The sequence below is a fragment of the Ochlerotatus camptorhynchus genome, unplaced genomic scaffold (assembly GCF_037179485.1).
Source record: "Ochlerotatus camptorhynchus isolate MF236.1 unplaced genomic scaffold, CSIRO-AGI_Acam_v1.1 ptg000358l, whole genome shotgun sequence".
Lineage (NCBI taxonomy): Eukaryota > Metazoa > Arthropoda > Insecta > Diptera > Culicidae > Ochlerotatus > Ochlerotatus camptorhynchus.
Window position 1 is genome coordinate 321,036 of NW_027040846.1, and position 26,358 is coordinate 347,393.

Genomic DNA, 26,358 nt, shown 5'->3' on the forward strand with positions numbered 1-26,358 from the left:
TCAAAAATCTGACCAGAAGCTCCTTACTAATTTTTTTTTTGTCAATTTTCAAGTGTTCATGGTTTTAAATATTTCTAAATTTGCATATATCATTATTTTATTTTTAATAAAAAACAATTATACAATTTGAAGATACACGTTTTGAGTCTTAAAACTACTGAACCTGTGTTTCATTCTATTTTTTTGTTTATGTTATTTCCGGGTTTTTGCCTTAAATATAAAATCCCGATACTTTTTTTTTTCAGTGACACCTACAGTACTGCTTTTACATATTTTTTCTTTGAATGAAATATACGCACTACAAAATGTGGCTGATTTAGAGTAACGGGTTATAGAATAGCTGGTTAGCAAGCAGTTCAAACGGTTGTCGAAGAAAAAGAAGCTGGCGACAATAGTCACACTCACCTGAGAAGTTTGGAGCGTTGTAAAAACGCTTTCAGACAGTTCGAAAAATTCTGTCGATTATTCCAATAGAGATAGAGAATAGAGGATTTATAAACAAGCAGCAAATAAATATAAGCAATCAAATGCGTCATATGTGTGCGTGACGCTGAGAAAATGCTAATAGAAGCGCGAACGAATACGTATTGCTGCTTGCATCGAAAATTGGACTACTCCAAAAATCAGAATGTGTGGTTAAAGCGCACATGTAGGCTAAATTATCTTGAGGTCTTAAGAGCACTCTATTCCAGCAAATTGTTTGCTAACACTCAAAATAAAAATTTTGGTATATAGGCAGGAAGCTCGGCTTACTGATTATCAGTACATACTCTGACATTTGTTTATTTTGCTGGATTTCGGCAGTGCCAAATATGCTAATACTGAATTCAAGTAAAACATTATTTTCCTGAATCTATTTCCGCAAATTTCATGCTGAAACTCAAAATCAAAATTTTGCTGATTTTAAACTTGATGAAAGGCCAGCAAACTTTCCAGCAAGATAATGCTGCTGTATCTTTCAGCAATTTCAACTTCTGTCAAAATGACAACATTTTACTGCAAATCAGTAAAGATTTCAGATTTACTGAATAGACTCAGTAAATCGATTTTTTTTACTAGGAGCATGCAGATTCTGAAGAAGGTTGTTGATACAAATACACAAATAATATAGAATCACCAACAAGATATGGCTCTTTGTCATGTATATTTTATTTGATATAACCAGTGTATTTACCAACATAATTTTAATTATTTCCTCCTCCTCCTCCTTCGATGTAGACACGGTGGTGCGTACGTTACACCAAATTTTGAGTTCAAGTTCCAGCAAAATGAATTACTGAAGTGAATCCAGCAAAAGAAAGTTTTGCTGTAAAACCAGTAATCGGTATTATTTAGCTGATTGTTCCAGCTAACAGAATTAAATGTCATAATCAAGATCGGTTCTATCGTTGGAGCTGCGAGCTATGAGATAATTTTTCAGTCGGTTGAAAAATTAATAAGTGCGCACCATAAATTTATCACTAGACAATCAATAATGCTGCGGAAGTCATGAAGTAAGCGTAAAATTCAAACTTTAAGCTGTTTTGTACCCAGCTCCTTTTTATTTTTACAGTCAGGCGAAATTTTATCGGTAACCCATCAAGAGTGCATACAGCTGCATCGATTTTCGGTTTAAATTCGCGCAACCGAAATCCAGCACATAATGTGATGTATTATACACGAACATATTATCATATAATAAACTGTATTCTGATAAAAATGTGATTTCTTTAAAACAAAACCAACGAAAATTACTGTAATTCCAGCAAAACGATTGCCAATCCATTTTACTGGATAATCGGTACATTTTGCTGGATTTTCAGTTAAGTGCTGTCAAATTAGCTCTGGATCAATTTGCTGGCCATTCAGCAAAAACATTTTGCTGGAAGGATTGCTGGATTTCCAGCTCGGCAAAATCCAGCAAAATGTTGCTGGTTTCTAGCGAATAAAAATGAGTGTGTACACACCAAATTTAAATCACTGAAAATCAGCAAATTTTTTCTGATTTTAGACTTAATGAAAGATCAGCAAACTCCTCTGCAAAATAATGCTGCTAATCAGCAAAAGTTTCAGCAATGTTTCTGCACTGATTTTTCAGCAATAAAACATTCTGACAGCTCACAGCATTTTGCTGAATAAACTCAGTAAATCGAATTTATTTTCACTTGGAGCTGGCAGCTTCTGTTAAAGATTTTTAATACAAATATACAAATAATAAAGAAAAAATCGCCAGGGTAATTTCCATGCATAATTTATTAAAATTTAATATAAAAAGGGGCGACCCAGGCGTAGAGGTTAAGATCCATACCTCTCACGCCAAAGTCACGAGTTCAAATCTCACCCCCGGACAAGTCACAAATGACTCAAGTGCGTTAAAGTGACTTTAATAAAAAAAATGAATATTACCAGTGCTCTTACCAACATAATTTTATATATTTGTAGTTTTCCTCCTCCTCGGTGGTTTCTACAAATCGTACGAATGCAAATACTTGCTACTGTAACGCTAATAGATTGACAGCTCTGTACTTGGACACCCAGCAAACCTGTATTTTTCGGTAAAAACATCGTTTGCTGTTTTTCAGTAAAGCTATTTTGTTGCTGATCATGATCCAGCAAACCGTTTTATTGATAATGATAACTAAAATTTGGTGTGTACTTGCAACTGTGGCGCTAACAGTTTGACAGTTCATTACTGAGTGTCCACCATTAGTTTATGTTAGCTGTGTTTTTCGGTAAAACATATCGTTTGCTGTCTTTCAGTAAAGTATTGCTTTGCTGATCATGATCCAGCAATCCGTTTTACTGAAATCTAAATCTCAAATTTGGTGTGTAGGCAGGACGTTCGGCTTACTGATTAACAGCAAATACTCTGATATATGCTAATGCTGAGTTCTAGTAAACAATTGTTTTGCTGAAACACAAAATCAACATATTGTGTGTAGCTGAGTGTATAGGTACCATTTGTTATGGTATAGGTTTTATTTCCCTTGGTTTGTTTTCCGTCGATCTTGTTTTCCGTGCTGAGAACCAATGCTACCGACGTGTTTTGAGTTACTTTTCATGTTATTTGTGTAAATGAAAATTACCATTTTGATGCCACTTTGTTTTTTCGACGCCACATCACAACAAATGATTGGTATAGACCTTTTTGACGTTTAATCGTCTTTTTCTATCTAGCACACATGGATGAATGCACGGTTTGTTTTCCCACTAATCTGTTTCCCTCTTGCTCGCACTCGTACGATTTAAATGGTGCAGTAATGTGCGCCGATTAAACGTCAAAAAGCTCTATTCGGAAATTTGTTTACTTTTTAATTGAATGTTAAGATCCTAGACTTTTTTTTATGGTTAACACGAAAGTTATTTGAGCGTGGACAAAAAGAGAGCTCAATGTCTTCGGCCAGTTGTGTTCATTCCGGTTAAAACCTTAAAAAACTGAAAACTCGGATGTTGAGATACCTGCCGAATTTGACATCAATTTCCTAGGGTAAATGTGCATGGAATATGCCCTGTACTCACGGCTGCTTCCACGCATTTCGCTACAAAAAAAAAAATCTTTTTTGGAACTATGGAATCATTTTATGTTTTAATGATATTTTGAACTTGTAAGTTACAAGTGAAGTTCAAAAGTATGTGTTTGACACATGAATCTTCTCTTTTTCGCTTTCAGATAGTCACAAAGTGATTTTATGATTCTCGAGGGTTTTATTCACTCGACCGCTCAAGAATCACAAAATCGCTCATTATAACTGTCTGAAAGCGAAATTGACAGAATTTATGTGTCAATCACCTACTTTTTAACTTTTTTACTTTGTAACTTACAAGTACAAAGTATCGTTGATCCCATAAAAAAAAGCATTGTTTATAGCGAAGTGAGTGGAAGAAACCTTGGGCTCTATTTATTAGCACTCACCACCGAAGAGCTTGTTTGTAAAAGGATTGTATTGTTTATCCACATTTGATATCTCAGATTGCTCTTTTGTTTGAGCCGGTAGTAAGTTGACTGCATTGGGGACGCATTGCGGTTTGTTTTTAGTGATGGTGATATAAAAAATTAAATTATTGTTATATGTTAGGATACAACTGAAAATATTTATTGCATGATTAAGTGTAACTTTTGATAATGGAATTCCGGGTGAAGAAACGCGACAACTGCTGGATCAACGAAGTTAGGAAGGTTAGTGCACTCCCGAATCACTTGAACTTTTCACCGATTGATAGTGTCTGGCCGTGACATGCAACATTTTGGGATTTCCAAGGGCATTACGAATGCAAACTCACAGATATTTTACATCATGGAACGTTAATGTCACTCGAAAATCCCAACTCAGTGCATATTCTACGATTCTCGATGCTCTGCTATCTACCGTTCCATTAGTTGCGTTGGTTTGAACGGCCACTTACGGGTAACACTTTGCGCAACGCTTGCTATCTGTCGGACAATTTCCAAACAAGTTGGGACTTAGTAGGCCAGTAGCTATTATCGAATGCAGGAAATCTTCTGGTCCACAAAATCCCAGTTCGATTGAAAAAATTACATAGCAAGCTGCTTTTCCACCCGCGTGTTGCCATTAACTGTAACGATCAAGAGTGTCAAAAGTTCTTGCGGTTGCTGTTATTACCGCGCCGATCCGATGCCCGCCGGGTCTGACGGTACCGATTTTTCTTACACTGGCAGATTCCGAAGCAACGAGGCTAATCAGAGCTGAGGTGGTACCTACTTACGGACTGCTGTTGGCATGGATATTTACGAAGACGCAAACACTTCCAACAATGCGGATTGCGGTTCGCGGGTAATTTCGATCACGAAAACGAAATGGGCTGATTCTCCGCTCCGCCGCCGCTGCAATATGGTAACAACAATCGTCACTTGAGGCTACTATAAATAATAGAAAATCATTTGTATAAAATCTTTTAAATTATTTCTCGCTTACCGCTTCCCTTCGCTTTGGTGTATTGCGGGGATTTTCGAAAAATTATTTCCATAAATCACCGCAGAATTTATGCTAGCCGCTGGGTTGACTCGGGTAGCCTCCGTATTGACAGGAGTGCCGGAGATTCCTCTCACAAGATTTAGGAGGACACTATGTGAATTTAATATAACTGGCATCACTGCTACAATGTAGTTTTCTATCAGTTGCTGAGTCGTTGGTGTGCTTGAAGATGATTTTGGTAGCTTGAGTAACCTAAGCAGTGGTGAAACAATCGGGCAAGCCAGGTGGCTTATTGTCACAATAAATAGTTGTAGATTAGTGACCGACTATTGAACATCTGAAGGAGGAGTCTGTGAAAATAGAGAGACTAAATAAATCATTAGTCACACTTAGGTTTTTGCACAGTGCGGCTCGCGTGGCCTTTGCTATTCTCTTCGCCACGGCCAGGGCATAAAAGCTTTGCACAGATTTTGCCCACTCACATGCATTGTGGCTTATGACCGAGGCACGGCCAATTTGCTAATCAACATCAGCACAAGCCTCGCGGGCTTCTTGTGTTATTGTTAATTATATACAATTGGAAGGTATAGCCCTGCTCTGATCCCAGTTAGCAGCGGCAGGAGTGTGTTGTTTTTCTTGCTAACCTGCAAGTCATCCCCCCTTCCTCTGGCTGACTTGTAACCGATAGCTTTTGGCTCGGAGAAATAAGACATTAAAGCGTTTCTTGTTATGTTTTTCTGCACACTATAAACACAACTTAGAGGAGACTCGGAGCGCGATGAAAAATGTTGCTTAATTTTGATGCTATTTATTTTATTGCGGTTCCAAATGAACTTGTTCGATGGGCCCCGGCCAAGTTAGTGAGAAGATAGTGCAACGTCCACACAACCCCATGGATATGGATGGCTTTGGCGGTGCCCAAAGGGGACTCAATTTTTCAGCGACTCGACTTTAATGGGGTTTTGATTTTGGCTTTGATTGGCCGGTTTCGCTGCAATCGAGCCCCAATCAAACTGTGCAGCAATTATGACGGGAGGCAAAACAAATGTGCTGTGTGGGTTGCTTCAGGGCTGCCGTCAAAGTTTATTCATGGACTAGGAGATTTTCGTTTTAAATCGTACGGGGCAGCATTGTCTACATTGTTGCTCCTGTAGAAGAGTGTCAGTTGGTTTTTGTTTGTTATTGAGTTGTATTATTACTGTGCTGTGAGCTTAGTGAGAATTTCGTTTATGTTGCCGTGGTAAACCAAAGAGAAAGTCGAAGAAGAAAACCGATCAACGAGGATAGGCGTTTTCATATGTTACGCGAGAATGGATGTAAAGTCTCAGTAATTTAATGAAAAAATGATTTAGGGTGCAACTTACTTTGGTGCGATGTCCAAATATTCATACCCAAGTTTTTTTTTTCGACGCATCATTTCAGATTGTATAAAGCTCTTGTCATTATATTAATTTTGCTAAAAACTGGTCTTGAGTTTTTCTCAATTAATTGAAACCCAATTTATATCAACGAATCATTTCAAGCTGAACATTGCATTTGATACTAAGTAATATTGACAGATTCTCTTCGTCGGCTTGCTCTTTGTTTCCCCACGCCATGTAATGACATTCTCAGGTATTTTCAGCACACAGATCAATAAAAGAAGCATTTATCTAGCATCTAATTTGACAAATACAACAAGAAACGGTTATGTGCACAAGTTATTAACAAAAGAGAAAGTCGACGAAGAGAATCGATCAATGCTACAGTGACCTAATGTAATATTCAGCTTGATTTCAGATAAAATAAGCAGTCGCCATTGTAGTGTTCTTGCAATTTTACATAAAATGACGATAATGTTTTGCAGTCTAAAGTATTGAGTCGCAAAAAACAACTGGGCCTAATTGTGGAAGTCAAAACGAACCGTGGAAGTCGGAATATACCAGACCAGCAAGATTTCTAGAGAAATCAGAAGATACATCCCGAAGAAGTTCCTACGCCGGAGGAAACAATGCGCATTCCCTGATTTCTGAAGTCGGAAGAATCGTCCGGGAAAGTATGAAGAAATATCCGGAGTGATTTGAGATTTGCGCGTAATTCACCTTGACGACAGTCTTATTTGACAGCTGTGCGTGAAGTTGGATATAAACAAAACGCGCACCAACTTACACTTTTTCTGCAGACTTTTTGTTGATGTTTTATTAAGTTTTTACACAAATAGTTAGTGTAACGTATAAAAGCAGCGTTTTCACAATATGTTTGCGAAAAATTTGCAGTAATTAGTGTCCAGTATGAGTAATTCGTTGATTTCTGGATCACGATTTGGTCTGCATGAAAAATGTAATGATTATTTCTTTAAAATTATCAGTTAAATAGTGTTTCCACATGCAATTGAAAATTTCATTGGTCCTCTGTATGAGTTAAAGTTTATATAAATACGTCCAAAGCTTATAAGATCAACAGGACGATCAATGTTGGTCACAGAAACCACACCTATTTCCGACAAAATAAACAACTAATTCAAACTAATTTAACGTTCATAGAACCATGTTAAACCAGCTGAAATTTATTTATTGACATGCAGTTATGAATATACATGCATTACAACGTGTACCTTAAGAATTTATTAAAATCGCTTTGAATATCGTTGATCCACGAGTGTTCCAATTTCAACAGATAAAGTATCCTTAATAAAAAATATAATTGTATTGTTTTTTTTTTATTAAATATTTCTCACATAAATGCGTCGAATTGAACGTCCGAACATACAAGACGTGCAATTCGACGCAGTTTGTGTGTTTTATGGTACATTATTAAATAATTAACAATAAAATTAATGTTCTTCAAGCTCTTTCTTTCAACTCCTTGCAAGAATGGTTTGAACATTTAGATTTGTCAACAATCTTTTACTGCTGCTAAAAACATTTCAACCGGTAAAATCTCTGGTGTGATATCCGGTATTTTATAAGCCTATTACACAATTGATTATTAGCAACTTTCGTGGAGCAACACCCACCATTTATTCTCTCTCTTATCTCTTGTCGTACACGCTCGACACGACTACTCCAGTAATGAGTAAACATCCTCATCAGGATGCCACATCCTCCCCATGCATTAAATTAAACTAGCTTCAACATGTGATATTGTTTCATTCCATCTACGAAAGGTTATTTACATTATTCATGTATCGCTGTGGTCGTTTAATCATTCTGGTTGCTCGTCGTTTTGAGATTGATTCATCATCATTCGAAATCTGGGTTTCGGTCGTTCTATCGCAAGCTGTACGTTTTGTAGGCAATCTACAGTCCACACCCTGTTGCCCAGTTGAGTTCGTTAAGTTGTGCTCGTCTTGGCTCTCCTCCAGCATTCCTAAAGAAGAAAAATATAAAACAAACAAATCAATAAAAAATTAAAATCACACATGTGAGTAAATTCATCATTGAGAGTTATTTTTCTAGTATACTTTACCATCCAACATACAATCAGATGTTTTCTTCGATGTTCTTCTTTCCTTGAACCGCTTCAAATGTTTAATATTCCGGTCAAACATCTTGTTGGTTGTCATATCCTTGACAGTTACTCGTCCTTCACCTGTGATTTGCACCACTTCATGTAGTGCGTTCTTATAAGCGGTGTCCGCTTTATCACGTTTCTGCTGCGCTACTAGTACCATGTCACCGATGCTTATCTGTGAATCACCAGCACCTCGTCGATTGTCTTCCCGAACATTGCAATTGAATTTCGCTATTTGGTCACGATCACGCAACTCATCATCGTCTACTTGCTGCTGATCAGTACGTAAATTTGGCAGCAACCCTCTTACTGGTCTTCCAAACATGAGCTCGGCCGGTGGTATCTTCGTGACATGATGTGGCCACGAGTTATAGGCTGCAACATAATCCGCTATGGCTTCCTTCCAGTTGTCCTTACAAAGATTGGCGATAGCAGTAATTTTAATCTTTCCACTAGGCCGTTCTCAGTAGGGTTCAAAGGAGTACTATTAATAAGTTTCACACCCCACACGTCCTTCAGCCATTCTTTGAGCTCTGCGCTATTGAAAGGGGGCCCATTATCGGCCTTTAACGTTTTCGGGATGTAATAGGTATTGAAAACTCTCCTGAGTACTCTTTTAACTGCATAGGTGTCTGTTTTATCCATCGGTACAGCAATCGAGAATAATTATCCGTCATCACCAATGCTTTCCAACTATGAGAATCCGATGCAGATGCAAAATTCATTGACACGTAATCCCAAGGATTCTTTGGAAGCTCGGTCGTTTTGATTGGAAGCGGCTTGCTTCCTTTAACAACCAGCTGGCATTCCGGACAGCTCGCTACAAATTCCTCGACCTCACGATCCATCCCCAACCACCAAAGGCCTTGTCTTAGGAAATGCTTCATGGTAGACATACTTGTATGACTACGGTGTGCTAAGGATAATGCTCGGCCTCGCAGTTTGCCTGGTAGAACCATCTTTTCTCGTTTCATTAATAAACCATCTTGAACGTATAGATCTGACCGAAAAGGTTGATATTTTGCGATGTTAGAAGGCCATTTCATCGGTTCGTTGAGCCATTGGGCAACGTCCTGGAGTTCGCTGTCCTTAATAAATTCCTCTCTCACTTGTGCATTTGTCAAAATCAGTAACTCATTATTGATTCCTCCTAAATTAGCAGTTACAGAACATAATTCATGAGGTTCGTCATCCTTTCCAAACTGTTGATCGTCCCTTTTAGAGCCAATTCTTGACGCAGCATCGGCGATGTTGTCTTTGCCCATCACATGCTCAAACTCATACTGAAAATGGTCCATCCTCAACAGCCAACCCTCAACTCTTGACATTATTCGCTTTCCAATGTCCTTATGATCCCTTTTTTTAGTCATGAACATAAGAGCCTCACTATCCGAACGTAGGATAAATTTCCGTCCTAGCAGATATTATGCGAATCTCTCCATAGCCCACACTATGGCAAGCGCTTCACGATGTAGCTGTGGGTAACGGCTTTCAGCACCTGTCAAGCTTTTCGATGAGCAAGCAATGATTCGACGTTCATCCGGGAAGTCCCCTTCTTGTACTAACACAGCTCCTAAATCCCACGGCGACGCATCTGTATATAGGATGATCTTATCCTTCTCATCAAAGTATCCCCTTTTTATCAAATGGTTTTCGGCTGCTACCTTGAGATCCTCGAACGCTTCCTGGTGACAGTTTTCCCATTTGAATCGTGAATCAGCTGTTACTAGGTCACGAAGTGGCTTTGTTTTGTGCGAGAAGTTTTTAATGAACGGACTGATAAACGTCATCATCCCGAGAAAACTACGCAACTCGGAACTGTCTTTAGGCCGTTCAAAAAGTTGGATATCTGAGATTTTATTTTTCATGGGAAGAATTCCAGTTCCATCTATGGTGAAACCAAGAAAATCAACCATAGTTTGATCGTATTTGGATTTCTCCTCGTTAATAGTCAAATTGTTGTTGCTGAGCACGGCCTTAACCGCCGCTACACATATCTTCAACTCGTCCAAAGTTCTACCATATATCAAAATATCGTCCAAGTATATGATTATGTTCTTACATTTTATAAGCAGCCTCTCCATTGAGCGTTGAAAAAGTTCAGGTGCACAATGACAATCCAAAAGGCAGTCTTGTGAAACGCATTAACCCATTAGCTGTCATGAAAGTAGTGAGATGGCGCACTTGTTCATGAAGTTCGATGTGATAATATGCATCTTTCAAGTCCAACTTACCATTCGGAATCTCTGTCCAAATCTTCTTTAGGCACGGCATTGGGTATGGCTCGCGGATAATAGCCTTGTTCGCTGCCCGGTAGTCGACAACGATACGAAAATCGTTAGAACCTTTTGGCACCAGCACTAAAGGAGATACGTAGGAGATAACATCCCGCTCTCTATCAGCTCTTTCGATGATCCCTTTCGCTTCCATAGCACTCAACCGTATATGCATTGCTGACTCAAATGCTTTAGGAATATTATATCTTATGATTTGTTTTGGCATAACCGAATCATCTACTTTAAATTTCACTCCGTTTATTGGGATTTTGGGAAATATCATTGGGCTCAGAGATTTAGTACAAATCGGCGTCTCATCAGACTCAAGATAGTTGACAATTTCAAATGGGCCAATCCGCAACAAGTCTAACTCACGTGCTGTATCATAACCTAGCAACGATAACTGCGTACCTTTTACGACAAAGAACTTGGCCAGTTGCATAGGCTTCAAAATACCTGCAACACCAATGTTTGCCTTAAAAGAGCATTCGACCTCCAGAGGCAACTGGTTGGCGTAGCCTTGAAGAACTTCTTCAGGACAAACGGTAACATCCTGGATAACAGTACGACAACTGCGTTTGATTACTTGCCAATTGCAACTTGTAATCGTATTGACAGTTGCCCCTGAATCAATTAAAAAATTGAATTTTTCAGATCCAATGGTGCACTGGACAAACCTGGGACCTTCTTTCTTTGGGTGAATGGTACTACCGGTAATCAACTGTGAATAATATCAGAAAGAAGAAAACGATATAATTTACCTACTTACTCTTGTCTGATTCTTCGTATAGTTATCAATACGTTTATACATTTAAATTCCTTCGTTATTTCATGCCGCTCTTGAACTTTTAGTAGATTAAGACAGGGATAAACAAAAAAAAGCATAAAAAATAAATCTAAGAGTGATATTAGCATTGCAGTTTATTTAAATTCAAGCGAACGTTGTCAAATTAGTTCAATACATGTAGTGAAAGCATAAAATACACATATATATATATAGTGTTTATGCTCGGGTATTTTCAATAGATACCTGGTTAATCATGCTGGCCTGCTCTTTGACGTCATCATCTGGATCACGTTGCTTTAGGATCATTGGTTTACTATAACTGCTACCTGGAACACGGCAAAACTCAGCAAAATGACCAATAACGCCACAATTGAAGCACTTAACTCGAAATGCTTTACACTCTTTTGGTCCATGAACTCTTCCACATTTGAAACAATTTGATCCATTTCTGCGTCCGGTTTGAAGAAGCGTATTCCCACCGCGTGGGCGGGGGCTGAAACGATTAGATTCATTCCACCTGTATGGACCGAAACGACCCGAGAACGAAACATCCTTCCGTGAGTGCAGGGCATTGACTACCTTTACTCTGACTTCCCTGTTTCACTTTCCACAGGATCGATAGAGCTCTTGCCTCAGACCTAATATAGTCTAAATGCTTACCGTAGCTGATAATTTGCGCAATGTCATTGTCCCAGATGTGCGACATTTCGTAAAGCTTCTGAGAAATAACGGGAACTGACCGTCTCACCAGTGCCTGTACGAATTCTTCCTTACGCTGATCTTCTCCAAACTCACAGAACTTAGCCTGTAGTTCCAACCTCAACACCCAGTCGACGAAAGGTTCTGTAGCATTCATGTGTAACTCACGAAAGATCATGCGCTCCTTATTAGTGTCGCAAGTCTGATTAAAATATGTATTTAGTGCACTTACTGTTCCTTCGTAAATGTCATTGTTTCGTTCAACTACAAGTTTCTCCTGCATCTCAATTATGTTCAGCAAGTTGTCACCAGCGAAAATTTTCATACCAGTCAATTTTGTAGCAGAATCGACGGCTGCTTTGCACGAGACGATGCGTTCAAATTGGTCACGGAATTGTCTTACGTTTATGGGTAGGTAGAGATCCGTCAAATGCTTTCAATGGCCATGATCCAGATAGCCACTCTGTTTTCATTCTCTTGCGATCGCCATCGTTTGACAAAACGCATGCAGAAACACTTGGGCCATTGTGAGCCGTAGATTTTTTTCCTCAAACCGACAGCTTCGCTTCGTTTGAACTGGATTCCTCATCCGAATCGCTAGATGATGAAATATCCCTTTCGTGCCAGTAACCACTCATCCTTTCTACTTCTGGTTCAAATCGTCCCGTTTTTATTTTTCAGCACAAAAGTTAAAAATGTTTCCACGCAAATTATTATTTTTTTTCTGCAAATGGCTGCCACGAGTAAACAGTAAACCATGTGTGACAGTCGCTGCGCAAGACTGAACTAACATCCGACGTACGTTTCCGCTGTCAATCTTCCCGTGTGAATGCAATATAGGTATGGATAATAATTCAGTGCTAACATTTGAAAACGGCGCAAAAGCCATTTGTAAACAAATGGTTTGTGGGCCCTTTACTCGCTACCCGAAGAACGCCCACGCAAACCAACAGCATCGTCAGGAAGGGGAAAATTTCCCCTACCCGATGTTGCTGTTGTGTCGCGTGGGTCTACTTCAAGTAGTGAGTAAAGGACCCACAAACCATTTGTTTACAAATGGCTTTTGTGCCGTTTTCAAATGTTAGCACTGAATTATCACATGCTCGTTTATTTCCTGAGTCTTTCACTTCCTTTAGTTTTCGCGAGTGATGGAAACCGGAGTAAGAGAAATGACCCTCCGTTTTGTCATTAGACGTTTCACAATACAACGTACTCACTTTTCAAAATATCGTATCTATAATGGTGCATTGCGAATCAATTTTAACATTACATCTCATTGCACATTTAGGAAACTTTTTCCTATTTGTTGGCCTTGGTCTTCTACCGACTCAACATTATTTTTTTCCTTGTTTTGGCCTTGGGCTTTCCCCGACTCAAATTTTTCAATTGTTGGACTTGGGCTTTTCCCGACTCAACATTTTCAATCGTTGGCCATGGTCTTCTACCAACTCAACATATTTCTTTTTTTTTGGTCTTGGGCTTTTCCCGACTCAAACTTTTCAATCGTTGGCCTTGGTCTTGTACCGACTCAACTCTCTGTATTCCCTTTATTTTGGTCTTGGGCCTACCCCGCCTCAAACTTGTTTACCTCATTGTCGCCATTTTACGTAGCAACATTGCAATTTCAACTTCCTTACCTGTTTCTGATCTGATCACAACAAATAAAGACATTTTACACATCAGTTCAGTATGGCAAGGATCGCCAATGTGATATCCGGTATTTTATAAGCCTATTACACAATTGATTATTAGCAACTTTCGTGGAACAACACCCACCATTTATTCTCTCTCTTATCTCTTGTCGTACACGCTCATCACGACTACTCCAGTAATGAGTAAACATCCTCATCAGGATGCCACATCTGGGACATCTGAGTTGGCAACAAATACTGGTTTAGTCCAATTTTAGCAGGAATTGGTCTTAAAATATCTTCTAAACAATGGTTACCAGCATTCAAGATTCGTCGAAAACACCTGGAATAATTTGCAACCTTTAAGTACCTTAATCGTTTTAAAGCATGAAAACTCGTTCATTTCTTGTTTATTTAGTGCCCTATGCAACTTCTAGTTATCATAATAGAAAACTTTTGATGATTTTTCAGTTCAGCATAGCATTATTAGAGAGCCTCAGGAGAATGCAAAGCAATCTAAACCACCACGAAAATGAGAAAAATAGCTCTTTGGTCGTTTAAACTTTAGTTTTCATGTTTTTTTATCGAGAGACGCGAAAGTAATCTATTCTACATTTAATTTAACGGATTTAAATAAATTTGCTTCATACATTGTATTTTTGTGGGTTTTTCTGATTCGTCAAGAATAATAACATGCGCTTCATCCGCTATTCATCGATAATCTTGAATAAGTCAGAATTATCCAACCGTTATCTCATTTAATTTTTAGTGTGTTTCACGGTTTGACTGTCTGTCACTTTATTTTTTATCGCACCTCAGACCACTCATAGCTAGTCAGCCAGCGTTGCCAGATATACCGATTTATCGGAATTTATACCGATTTACGAACTAGATATTCAGATAAGGTTCCTCAGAATACCGATTTTTGAGATCTATACCGATTTATACCGATTTGTTTAAATAATCAAAATTATTATTGCCTGCCTGCGCTCGAATTTCGGGAGAAAATTATTGTGAGAGACTTGTATCTTTTAGATCAGCTAAAAAATTTTGAGCCTGCAAATAAAAAAAATCATCTTTAACAATGTCTTATGCTTGATACTCTTTCGACTAATGTTTCCATTTTTTCACCTACCCATGAATCGAGAAACAGTCGATGGCTCTTTCCGGTAATTCGTAGGGAATTGGGCAATACTTTTAAACATTATTTAACTTCCTGAATTTTCTTCCAACTTTCCTCTTGAATCTTGCTCCACCTAACACCGTAAGCTATTTTTAGATTCCTCCCGGAAACTTATTTCAACTTCCCTTGGAAGCTTGTTTAGCCTTCACTCTAATGATTCTTCCTACTTCTCTCTCCTGTAACTTCAGGGATGCTTCCAGATTTTTATTGTGGATCCACACTAACTGCAGGAACTTTTGAGAAGTTCTGAAACATCAGAAAAGTGCAGACTTTTTAGTAAGTTTATGGGTGGTTTCATTAAGTTCTGCAAAAATTAGAAAACCCGGAAATTTCAGGAAAATCCGGCGAACTCAAGTGAACTTAAGAAAACATCGTAAATAGTTTTTGAAACTTCACAAGCCCAGAGAACTTCAGGGAAATTTATTAGTGTTCAGGACAGTTTCATTTTTTTTTCAGGAAAATTGAGGGAAATTTAGGGAAGCTCCAAAAACATCAGGATGGATCAATTAATTTCAAGGAAATTGCTGAAATTTGAAAAGAGTTCCGAGAAACTCAGGCAACTTCCGAAAACTGCAGCAATGTCCCGAGGGGTTCATGCAAATTTAGGAAACGTAAGTGAACTTACATGAAAATTAGAAGGATGTGATAACATGTTTTGGCAAGTTCCGTGCTTTTAATAGCAGTGTCGATAATTTTTAAAACTTAAAAAAATCGGGAAGACCAGAGAACTTCAATGCTGATGTTACAATAAATTAAAGAAAATTGTGGGAGCATCTAAAAAATATCGTAATCTTAACGAAAGTCCAGAGGCCTTCAAAGATGATTAGAGACATTCCGGTAATCTCATTATAACATTATAAACAGGGAAGTTCCGAGTACTTCGCAGATGATCAGAGAACTCCAAAACAGTCCCATTAACTTCAGAAAAATTACAAGAACTTTTAAGGAATTCCGAGAAATTATGGAATATTCCTAAGTGTATTTCAGGAATGTTCTGAAAACTTTAGGGGGCATTGCAAAGTCTTCAGGGATGTTTTATGAATATCATGAAAATTTTCTGGATCATTAGAACATCCCGAACATCCCCCAGGAACCTCTTTATTCCGGAATCATGTCCTTGGTTCTTTTGACTGTTCCGTAACTTCTCTGGCTTCCGACTTTCTCCAGAAGTTTCTTCCAATCTACCTTAGGAAGTTTCTGCCAGCGTCTCCAGAAAGTTTCTTCCGTCTTCACCAGGAAGTTCTATTGAACTTCTCCCAGAAGTTTCTTTCGTCATCTTCTGGAAGTTTGTTCATAAGCCATATTATTTTTTTTACTTCTTTTGGAAAGTTTTTCCGAGCTTCTTCTGGCTTCCCCTGGAAATGGCTACTTCTGGAATTTACTTTTGAACCCCGATACTTTTCTGGCTTCCATTGGATATGACATCCGATTTTTTTTCCGAAAGTTTTTTTTTATAATTTTCGCCAGACGTTTGTCAATTTTTGTCAAGGAAGTTCCCCTGAACTTTTCTTAGATCTTTCCTCAAACTTCATCCAGGAGAGCTTCTTGCTTATTTATCTAGATGTTTTTTCAGCTTCCTCCAGCTGAATTCAAACATTCCCCAGAGTTTTCTTCCGGAACTGTCCGATTATAGTCCAAAAGTTAAAATTTACACTTTCATAAACGGCAAAAACATAACATTAATTATAATACTAAATACCGATAAATACCAATTGGTTTTAAACCTTTGATACCGATAAGCTTTAAAGCATTCTGGCAACGCTGCCAGCAGCAGCTGCAACCAAATTCTATATTCCTCCAACCATTTACAGCAGAAGCATACTCCAAAGCTCTTCGTATGAAGCTCCCAACCAACGAATTTCTTTCATAGGATCTAGACCTCCATTCCTCACCGAATACTTCTGAAATCCAGCCTTCAGCCGAAATTCGTTTGCCTTCGCAACCACTTCCGCCTTCTAGTTGGAAGTTCCAACTTGGAACACCTCCTAACCGTGACATTATCATCGTGCTCATCTTTTCGTTTTCCATTGTCTTGCATCCTTTTTTAACTGTTAACTTCCTCTATTGAAACCGAAAAATCCTTTGGTTTCTTCCCCCCATACGACTATAGTTGCTATATTCATAGTCTGGTGGATAGAATTCCGAACTATCAAAACGTGCAACCAATTCAATATATTGTAGACCCACAATTGAAAAGGTATTATCAACTTTTATTAACAAAACGTTGATTATTCTTTCCTCGCCAATCGAAGACAAATCTAGATAGAGCTGGAATTAGGGCGTAACAGCTTTTGTAAACAATGACTTCTCTGGGTAATTTATAGAAGGTCAAGGCTCGCTCACGCAAATCAACATCACCATCGGGTAGGGGAAGACTTCCGCTCTCCGATGGTTATGTTGGTTTGCGTGGACGTGCCTTGAATTCCTAGAAATCTTTGAGAGAAGTCATTGTTTACAAAAGCTGTTACGCCCTAATTCCAGCTCTATCTAGAAATAACCAGCATCATCGGATAGGGGAAACTTTCCACATCTTAAAGATGGTGTTAGTTTATGTAGGCGAGCCATGAGTCAAGAGACAACGGTTTCCGAGATTTTGTTCGCAATAGCTGATGTGCTATTTTCTGTTGTTGGTCGTGATTTGCTCGATTGGTTCCGCTATTTGACAGCTCAATTGGTTCCCGGGATTATATCCGCCAGACTATGAATATAGCGACTATACATACGACCACTAATGTGATGTAAACAGGGGAGGCAATGTGAATGTTTCTCCATCCCATAAAATCTCATGTTTCTCCATCCCATCCCATTCAAACAGTGCACTGAACCAAAATATCCGCAATACTTCGAATGATTATTGCATTGCTCGAGCCCTTGAACAATATGCATTTGAATTTCGGATGATTTTCTTATGGTTGAATTCGTCGTCAGATGATGAACATCCATATGATGACTGTCATCCAAATACAGGATGATTTTCGTTTGAAAATTAGCTATAAAACATACGGCACTCAAAGGACAAACATTTAAGAATAGTGTGACATGCAAGTGCTTTTAATTAGATTTATAATTTGATTATCTACAATTCCATCCTGAATAGCCATAATAAGCCATTCCATTATGGATACAAAAAATTTCGTAGTGAATAAAACCTCCTTCACCACGAATTAGCTAAACATTGGTTTTCATCCTTTACCTATGTTCGTAACAGCTCTGATAGCGATGCATATGCTTCCACCTCGTTTGTCAGCTCAGATCAGCAAATGACGTTCGAAAGAATTATTAACATCATCGTTTTGAATGATTTGCGTTATGGGGCTGAACCAATACCATATGCATTTCCATTTAGTATGACAGTCATTCTGCAGAGAGCATTACGCATCTCAACTGAAGGCCCTATCCCTTCTCATAACAAGTTTCATCCTGTATTCGAGAGGAAAATCATCTGATTTCAAAACAACCGTCATCCGGTTGCAGCTATCATTCGAAAAAGCGATTTCGGTGTTTTGTTTTGAATGGTCTGAGGTTTCATTCGATCAGAGGATGATGTTTGTGTACAGTGTGGGAGAATGAAAGAGACGACAAAATCACAATTACATCGCATTGTACCCAAGGGGGGGAGGTGGTTGTCAAATCTAGACCAACAATTGAAATAGGCGGAACAACCAAGCGTAAACAATGGCTTTAAACGCAAATTCCTCGAGAATCAAAGCACATCCAAGAAATTTAACATCATTATTTGATAGAGCAAGCTTGCTTAATCGAATAGCATTGTTAGTTTGTGTGGGAGTATTTTGATTCTCGAGAATTTTGTGATTAAAGCCATTGTTTTTACGATTAAAGCCATTGTTTACGTTACAAGAATGATCAGGTTGCTGATTTGACAGCACGTCACCCCAGATTGTACCGCGTCGAGACGCTCCTTCGCGGCGTCCTCAAATACCGTAATCTGTCATGAGATAGTTAGAGATGTGACCCGATATTATAGAGATGTGATCGATAAAAAACGATATTATTAATTTTGGAGACAATATCTGATAAAGTGGATTTATTCAGAAATGAATCGATTCACCAAAATTAAGATTATTTTTTCATAAAACTTGAATAAATCTGGGAGTTTCGTCTCCCTCGGTTTTTATACTATTTCATCCATCTGAGATGATTATTCAATCAAATGAATAAATATTTACTTTTCGTGACAGCGATTGTTTACGTTTGTTTCACACAAAGGTCAAACTCATGTAGATGTCGCCACGGTACTCTCGTCAAGGCGAATTGCTTTTGTAAACAAACACGTTAATCGCCGATTTCTCGCGAATAAAAGCTCAATATTGAAAACTAATATAGGGGAAATGGATGTAATGTCGGCCTAAATGCCCCTAATTTGGGCACATACATATATTCAGCAATCGACTAAAATTTCAATAGCGACCAACAATATCCATTAGTAAAGTCCCAATGACGCGTTCATCAAGATAAAATTGATAAATAGCAATTTTTTTTTGCGATGGGCCCAATCTTAGATCCATAGGCCAACATTAGTGCCATTTCCCCTACCCCCTCATAATTCATTGGGTGATGAAGGCGTCTGTTTCAGACGCTGTTCAAATACAGCCGACGTCAGATGAACTTTGTCGGAAGCGATAGAAACTCGAACTATAATTGAAGTTCATTAATTATTTGGTCATGTGCTGAGCACTGAGGAGTCAGATCCAAGTTGTACGATTGCCTTCGGGCTCAAGATAGACAACTTTATGTCCCAGTTCGGGATATTTTGGCTGGACTGGCTATGTTTAGTTTGTATTTTGTGTGTGTGTGTATTTGTTTTATTTTTGTTTGTATATTTGTTTCTGTAATAATTGTATAATTACAGACTTGATATAACGTCGGTAGGATTAAGTACATGTTTTAGAAATAGTGAAATTTTTGAATCATAAATCATATTCCAAATCTTCTTTTCCCTCTCCCGATCCAAACAATTGTTATCCACTAACCTCGAGACGACCGCGAGTAACCGGTCAAACCCTTTAATTTTAGTTTTAAGACATTTATAAGGTATAAAGAAAATGGTAACTTAGCTCTGTAATGTTTATTCGGTTGAGCCTGAACGAATAAAGTAATTAACAAAAAAAAATGAAGTTGATTGACATGTTCATTGATATTGACATGTTCACCTAGTGCCAAATACGGTGCGATTTAGATAAAATTCTTGAGTGCAATTAATCACATAATGTACATTGTAGTCGATACACGAATTGGTCATGGATACAAATTTAACTACGTGACATGAAATGGTAACCACTAGCTCGTTTTAAATGAACTACACACTAATTCTACTTTTATTTACCCGGCTATTTTTGAGTAGATCTTTAGACTTCACAATATTATTTGAGTCAGCGAATATTCCAAAACTCTGTGGTAACGTATAACCATGTATCGTTAATTTGCCTAGATTTGACCTGTTCCCAAACTTTCGCACAGCAGCGTTAAACCATGTACTGGTTAGACCACTCCATCAAACGAACTAAATTTTTAGAGAAAAAGAAAAATCTAGCCTGGTTATGACAGCACTCCTCCAAACACAGGCGCACACCAATGACGTCAAATGATCTATTAACCACCATTCACCGCCGTGACACCGCGCTAGACATAAATTGAATTAATTTTAACGAACTCAATTCTTCACCGGACGGCGGCCGACGTCCCACCGACCGCAGGCATCCAATAATGCCCCTATTGAAAACATTTCACTCTGACAGCGCGACGGACGTGGCTTTATGAAATTCATCCCAGTGTGGTTCCACACGGTCCTGATCCTCATACCAACATAGCAGCAGCAGTGAGCTAGTTTATGATATTATTAAGACGTTTCAATAGCGCACTGCTCCGGAGAAAATTCCGCGGATCTTTGGGTTGCATTTTTCCGCACATCATTATGTCGCATTGTCTGCCCTTCTTTTGCACTCCGGTGGTGGACGGACGAGCGGACGGACGGAATCGATCCGACGGGGGGTCTCAACGTGCGCCGAGGTGTTTCTGTCCGAGCAACCGATAATGACACATTCTCTGGAAGTGTTTCTGCTCCTGCCGGGTCGTCCTTATTGCGGCGGGTATGGAAATAATAATCAATAAATTACGGAACGTTTCAATTTATAAGAATACCCGATAAAATTAATGTGACATCGATTTTCTCGCTTACGACTTGGGCTCACAGCTAGTAAGAATTGGAACTCGATCGCGATCATAGAGTGAGTGGTAGCAGAGGCGTCTGTCCCCATCTAGCTCCTGGCACCAGGCGGCAGTAGGTGTTTGTAAATACTGGTCCCTTAAAACAATGGACCATCAGTGCCGCAAAGTGCTGGGGTTAAACTGGACCACAGCTTGTTAGCTTTCAGCGCGAACAACACTCGTTCATTAGGATCTTATGATACATCGGGGTCGGGGGACGTTCCTACACCCTTTGCAAGTTAGTTCGTTTTCACCCCCGGACGGACGAGGCTATAAAGCTGTTGGCGATGTAGTTTTAGCAGTCTTTTAGCAGCGAACCGCAAGATAAATTGCTGCAGTGCTTCGAAACTAATTGGGGATCGTGAACTACCATCAACAATTTCATTTACCATGCATTGCTGGATTTTCGCACCGCGAAAACATATTCGCTAGCTTTGGATCTATGTTATAGGTATAACGCATCGCCCAGCTGACCGGCTATGTTCTACACTGTCCGCCCATGAGGCTTTCAAGTTTGACCGACACGTCTATTAGACGGACTCCAATAAATCACTCCGCCTTTAAAGTGAGAAAATGTGTTTTAACGGCTCGTGTTTGCTGGCTGGGAGGTTCTTAGCGATGATGCTTTTGCTGCTGCTGCTGATGCTGCTGATGCTGCGGTCTCCACCATCGTCGCTGTCTGAGTTGCCCGGGGAGTCATGTTCGGGGTGGAAAAGGAAACGTTATTTCTTTACATAATATCTAAATATTTACACTTTCCTCTATGCTCACTGTAAATTTGCGCATACGCTTACGGGGAGATTTTGAAATAAGATATGTTGAACAAGGAATGATAAATGTGGGCAAATTGTATGACAAGTTTTTTAGGGATACATCCTGATCGCCGATGGTTCAACGATACAGCAAATTGAGAGAGTCAGCCTTTTGACTTTTTGTGAGTTCTAAAAAAGAAAAAAATATTAAGATGATTCAGTCTTTAGAACATTCAGAATATCGAAAAAAAAAAATAGTCCTGTATGCAATATTAGGAACGTCTCAAGAACACTGTTGGTTCAAATGACACGATGTATAACTTCAAAAATTTCATAATTTCACCACTAGCGTGCACAGGAATCTTGTTAAGGAGTGGCGATTTTTTCTTCTATGGTTCATTTAGTCTGGGGATATGGAGTTCTCCAAAGTGCGTGGTGGATGGTGCTGTCCACCCACCACAGTTTCTCTACTGTTCAATTGAGCGAATTTTATCTATTTTTTGCTCCGGTGGTGGTTCATCTTCTTCAATGCAAACTGCTCTCAAACAGCCAATGGAACTGGCAATTTATTCCCATCATTATCAAATATACCTGATGACAATCGCCAACTGCTCGTGGTGGCCACAATCGCTCGTCTCATCTGCAATGATTGCCACTGGTTTTCTTCGGAAGGTTTTCGCAATGTTCCGCAACAGTACAGTACGAGTTCGTCGAACTTGGTAATTTCCAGCGAAAATTATAGTTCTAATTTTTTCAAATTTTGAACTAAGTGCCAAGGCTAATAGGATCATTGAAAAGGTTTAAACAATATGTACAATATTGAACAAAAGTACACAAAAGTTATTTTGACAAGCGAGTACAGGATTGTTAACGGAATTACGATTTGTGCGAAGGATTGACCATGTCAACCTTGTCCCAAAGTACCGCCAGTCGGGGTGACAGGAACTGATGCCGAAAATTCAACATGTTTTAAAGACGATATAAAGGACAAACCCAAATTTATTCCAACGCACATAAACAGCTGTAACTTTTTAACCACGGTAACAAATGTTTTGAAATTTTCAGAGAAGATTCTTAGACGAATTCTTAGTAAGACAACAATAGACCAAGGTTAAATGGCAAACTAATACCTACTTTTCAAGTAGGGAATCTATAAGCTGGGTTTTAAACTTTGTACAGTTGCAAAAAAGTCAATCCTCAGAATTGCTTGAGGTTCTTTTCAAAATTTTAAGAACTCTATGAGTCCTTTTTTTCTCAGAAGTCCTCTGGAATTATTTTTAGAACTCTTCTTGACTTTTACTCAGAACACCTTGGAACTGAAATTCCCTTAGAGTTTCAGAAGAACTACCTCAGTATTATCTAGAAATTATTCCCGGAATGAGCTAGACATTATCGGTACTCCCTTGAAATTTCCCTCAAAATCCCTTTGGAATTTTGCTCAAAATTTAATTCTCTCGGTTTTCTTTTCGGAATTATCTTGGAACTATCTACAGGATTCACTAGAAATTATTCAAAGAATTTTCTTGGAATACTCTCCAGAAATGCTTTGGAACTGTCCTCAGAATTCAGTATGCTTGAGGTTTTTCTCAATTTTTTTTAGAACTCTCCTAAGAGTTCTTTTGAAATTCATACCTAGAACTCTTCATGATTTTTTTTCTCAAAACACCTTGAAACAGAAATTCCTTTAGAGTTTCAGAAATGTTTCCCGGAATGAGCTAGAAATTATCCTCAGATTTCACTTGAAATTTTGCTTAAAATCCTTTTGGAATTTGGCTCAAAGTTTGATTTTCTCGGTATTATTTATCGCAGAATTTTCTCTGAACTCTCCTCAGAAATATTTTTGAACTGCTCTAAGAATTCAATATCCTTGAGGTTCTTCGCGGAATATTTTAGAACTTTTTTTTCTCAACCTTGGAGTTGAAATTCCCCTTGAGTTTCAGAAGAATTTACTCTGTATTTTCCAAAAATTCTTCCCAGAATGAGCTTGAAATTATCCTCGGAATTCCCTTTAAATTTTGCTCAACAACCCTTTGGAATTTCATTCAAAATTTGATTCTCTCGGTATTATATTCGAAATAATCTTGGAACTATCTGCAGGATTCACTAGAAATTATTCGCAGAGTTTTCATGGAATCATCCCCATAAATATTTTCATTTGGAACTGTCCTCAGAATTCAATACCATTGAGGTTCTTCTCGGAAGTCAAGTTTAAGTTGTCCGTTCATTCACCAAAACGTTGTAGTTTTTCTACCAGAAATGTTCAATAAAGCTTGCTCCTACATTCACCAGAACTGTGCAATTTTTTCAACAGGAATTTTCAATTCAGTTTGCCCCTCCATGCAGCAGATTGTTGCAAGTCTTGCACCAGAAATTTTCAATACAAACTTGCCCCCTGGTAATTTTAGACCAGAAAATTTAAATTGACCAGAAGAGTGTAAATTTTCCACCGTTAATAAAAATTGCTTCTCCAATCTTCTGATTCGTGCAGATTTCCTTTTTCCAATTTCTACCAGACATTTTCAATATAGCTGGCTTCTCCCATCATCAGAATGTTGCAGGTTTTCCACCAAATAAAGATTGCCCCTATTTCCGGATTTTTCATCATAAATTTTCAGTAAAGCAGCTTCCCTCCAATCATCCGAATGGTGCAAATTTTAAACCAGAAATTATTATTAAAATTTGTTTCTCTATTCAGCAGAGGGATGCAATTTTAAGACCAAAATTTTTCCGAAAAGCTTGCCCATCCGTTCACCAGAACGGTGCAGATTTTCCACCAGAAATTTTCAATAAAGCTTCATTTTAAATCAAAAATTTTCAATATCAGTGCAAGTTTTCCACCAGAAATTTTCTGTTCATTTCATGTATCAGAGCGATGCAAATTTTTCACCAAAATTTTTCAATAAATCATGGTCCTCCATTCACCAGAACGGTGTAACAAAAATTTTCAGTGAAGTTTGTATCATCATGCACCTTTGTGGTGCAATTTTCAGGCTTTCCACCATAAATTTTCAATAAAGCTTGCAGTCATCAGAACGATACAAATTACGTACCAGAAAAATGAATAAACCTTGCTTCTACATTCACCACAGTGTTGCGAACTTTCCACCAGAAATGTTTAGTCAAATGTGCACCTCCAAATTTTTAGCGTGATTAATTTTTTTCCACCAGAGTTATTCATTTTGATTAGTCCCTCTATGCACCACCACCTTGATGATATTTTTACACCAGAAATATTCAGTAAAAAGCTTTTGCTTCGATTTACCACCACGAAGGTAAATTTTTCAACCTCAAATTTACCCTCTTTTTTTAACCCTCCATGAAACACCTTGAAAAAAAAAATACATGTCATTGAAGTTTGTCCCTTCATGCACTTTTGTGGTGCAATTTTCAGGCACCATCTCAAAGGAATTGACGCAATAAAAGGTTTTCAGTGCCCTTATATTATGAAACGTAGTTATTTTACCTTCAAATCAAGTTATCAAGAAATCAAGTTATTTTATATTCTAATTTTGAAAATTTGAAAATAAAAATCTTATTTATAAAAGAGGGGGCAATCGCTCCACCTTGCTCCGCGTAAAAAGCGTCTCCAGTGACTGCCGGGACTGCTCCGATACACTGATTTTTTCAATAGTCTTTTCGTTCGTTTTGATTATATTTTGATTTAGTTTTGCTACTTTTATTAGTTTTTTAATTAAGTATTTTGCATACTGCGTCGACAATTTTCAAACAATTAAACGTAACAATTTTTAAATTTTGATTGAAATATAATATTGTTGAATGCTACGGAACTAACATCCAAAATGTTACTTATGCTTACATTGATTTTGGAACTGTTTATAATGGAATGAATTTATTTTGTGTTGATTTTGAGCTCTCTATGTGCTTATTATGTGCGGTCCTACCCACATTGCACGTTTCTCAAATTTTCGCGTGCTCTGCAAAAAATCGAGTGCGGGAGATTAATAGCGCACTGCACAATCTTTTTTATTTATTTATATATCGCTCGGACATCAATTCAGCTTATCGTTTACCAAAACGAACCCTGCTGCAAACCCCACCCTCTAACCCAACATCCCAGTGATTCCTCGTGGAAGTGTAGAGGATTTCTCGGCTTCCATTGAAGCGAGTGTCACGTCAACACATTCCTACCCAATCCTGCGTTTGGGCGCGGCCAGCGCTGGTATTGCCTAATTTCAGATCACATTGAGGATGATTGCTAGTCCCAAGCATCATCTGTTGGTTCCCTGTGTAATTACAGCTGATATGGCCACCATCCCTTCGAAGATCTTGTCTTGTATGCAGATCCACATAATAGCAAGATCGATTTGTGCTACCGATCTGAATTCACAATATCGCTGTATGAAGGGCCAAAAACGGAGGGGTGGACTCGTAAGCAAAGG

At 38.4% G+C, this 26,358-nt stretch overlaps 2 protein-coding genes across 3 annotated transcripts in view; one reads left to right on the top strand and one right to left on the bottom strand.

The window, feature by feature from the left end:
* The window catches only part of LOC135709354 (uncharacterized), a 465,653-nt gene that overhangs the window by 287,695 nt on the left and 151,600 nt on the right, over positions 1-26,358 (bottom strand). The gene's annotated exons all lie outside the window — the stretch shown is intronic.
* cort (cortex) overlaps positions 3,984-26,358 on the top strand; it is a 175,730-nt gene continuing 153,355 nt past the window's right edge. For both annotated transcript variants that reach the window (XM_065231662.1, XM_065231663.1), the window contains exon 1: positions 3,984-4,156. In XM_065231662.1, coding sequence (XP_065087734.1) covers positions 4,103-4,156 — 54 coding nt within the window. In that variant the 5' untranslated portion in view covers positions 3,984-4,102. The remainder of the gene's footprint in view (positions 4,157-26,358) is intronic.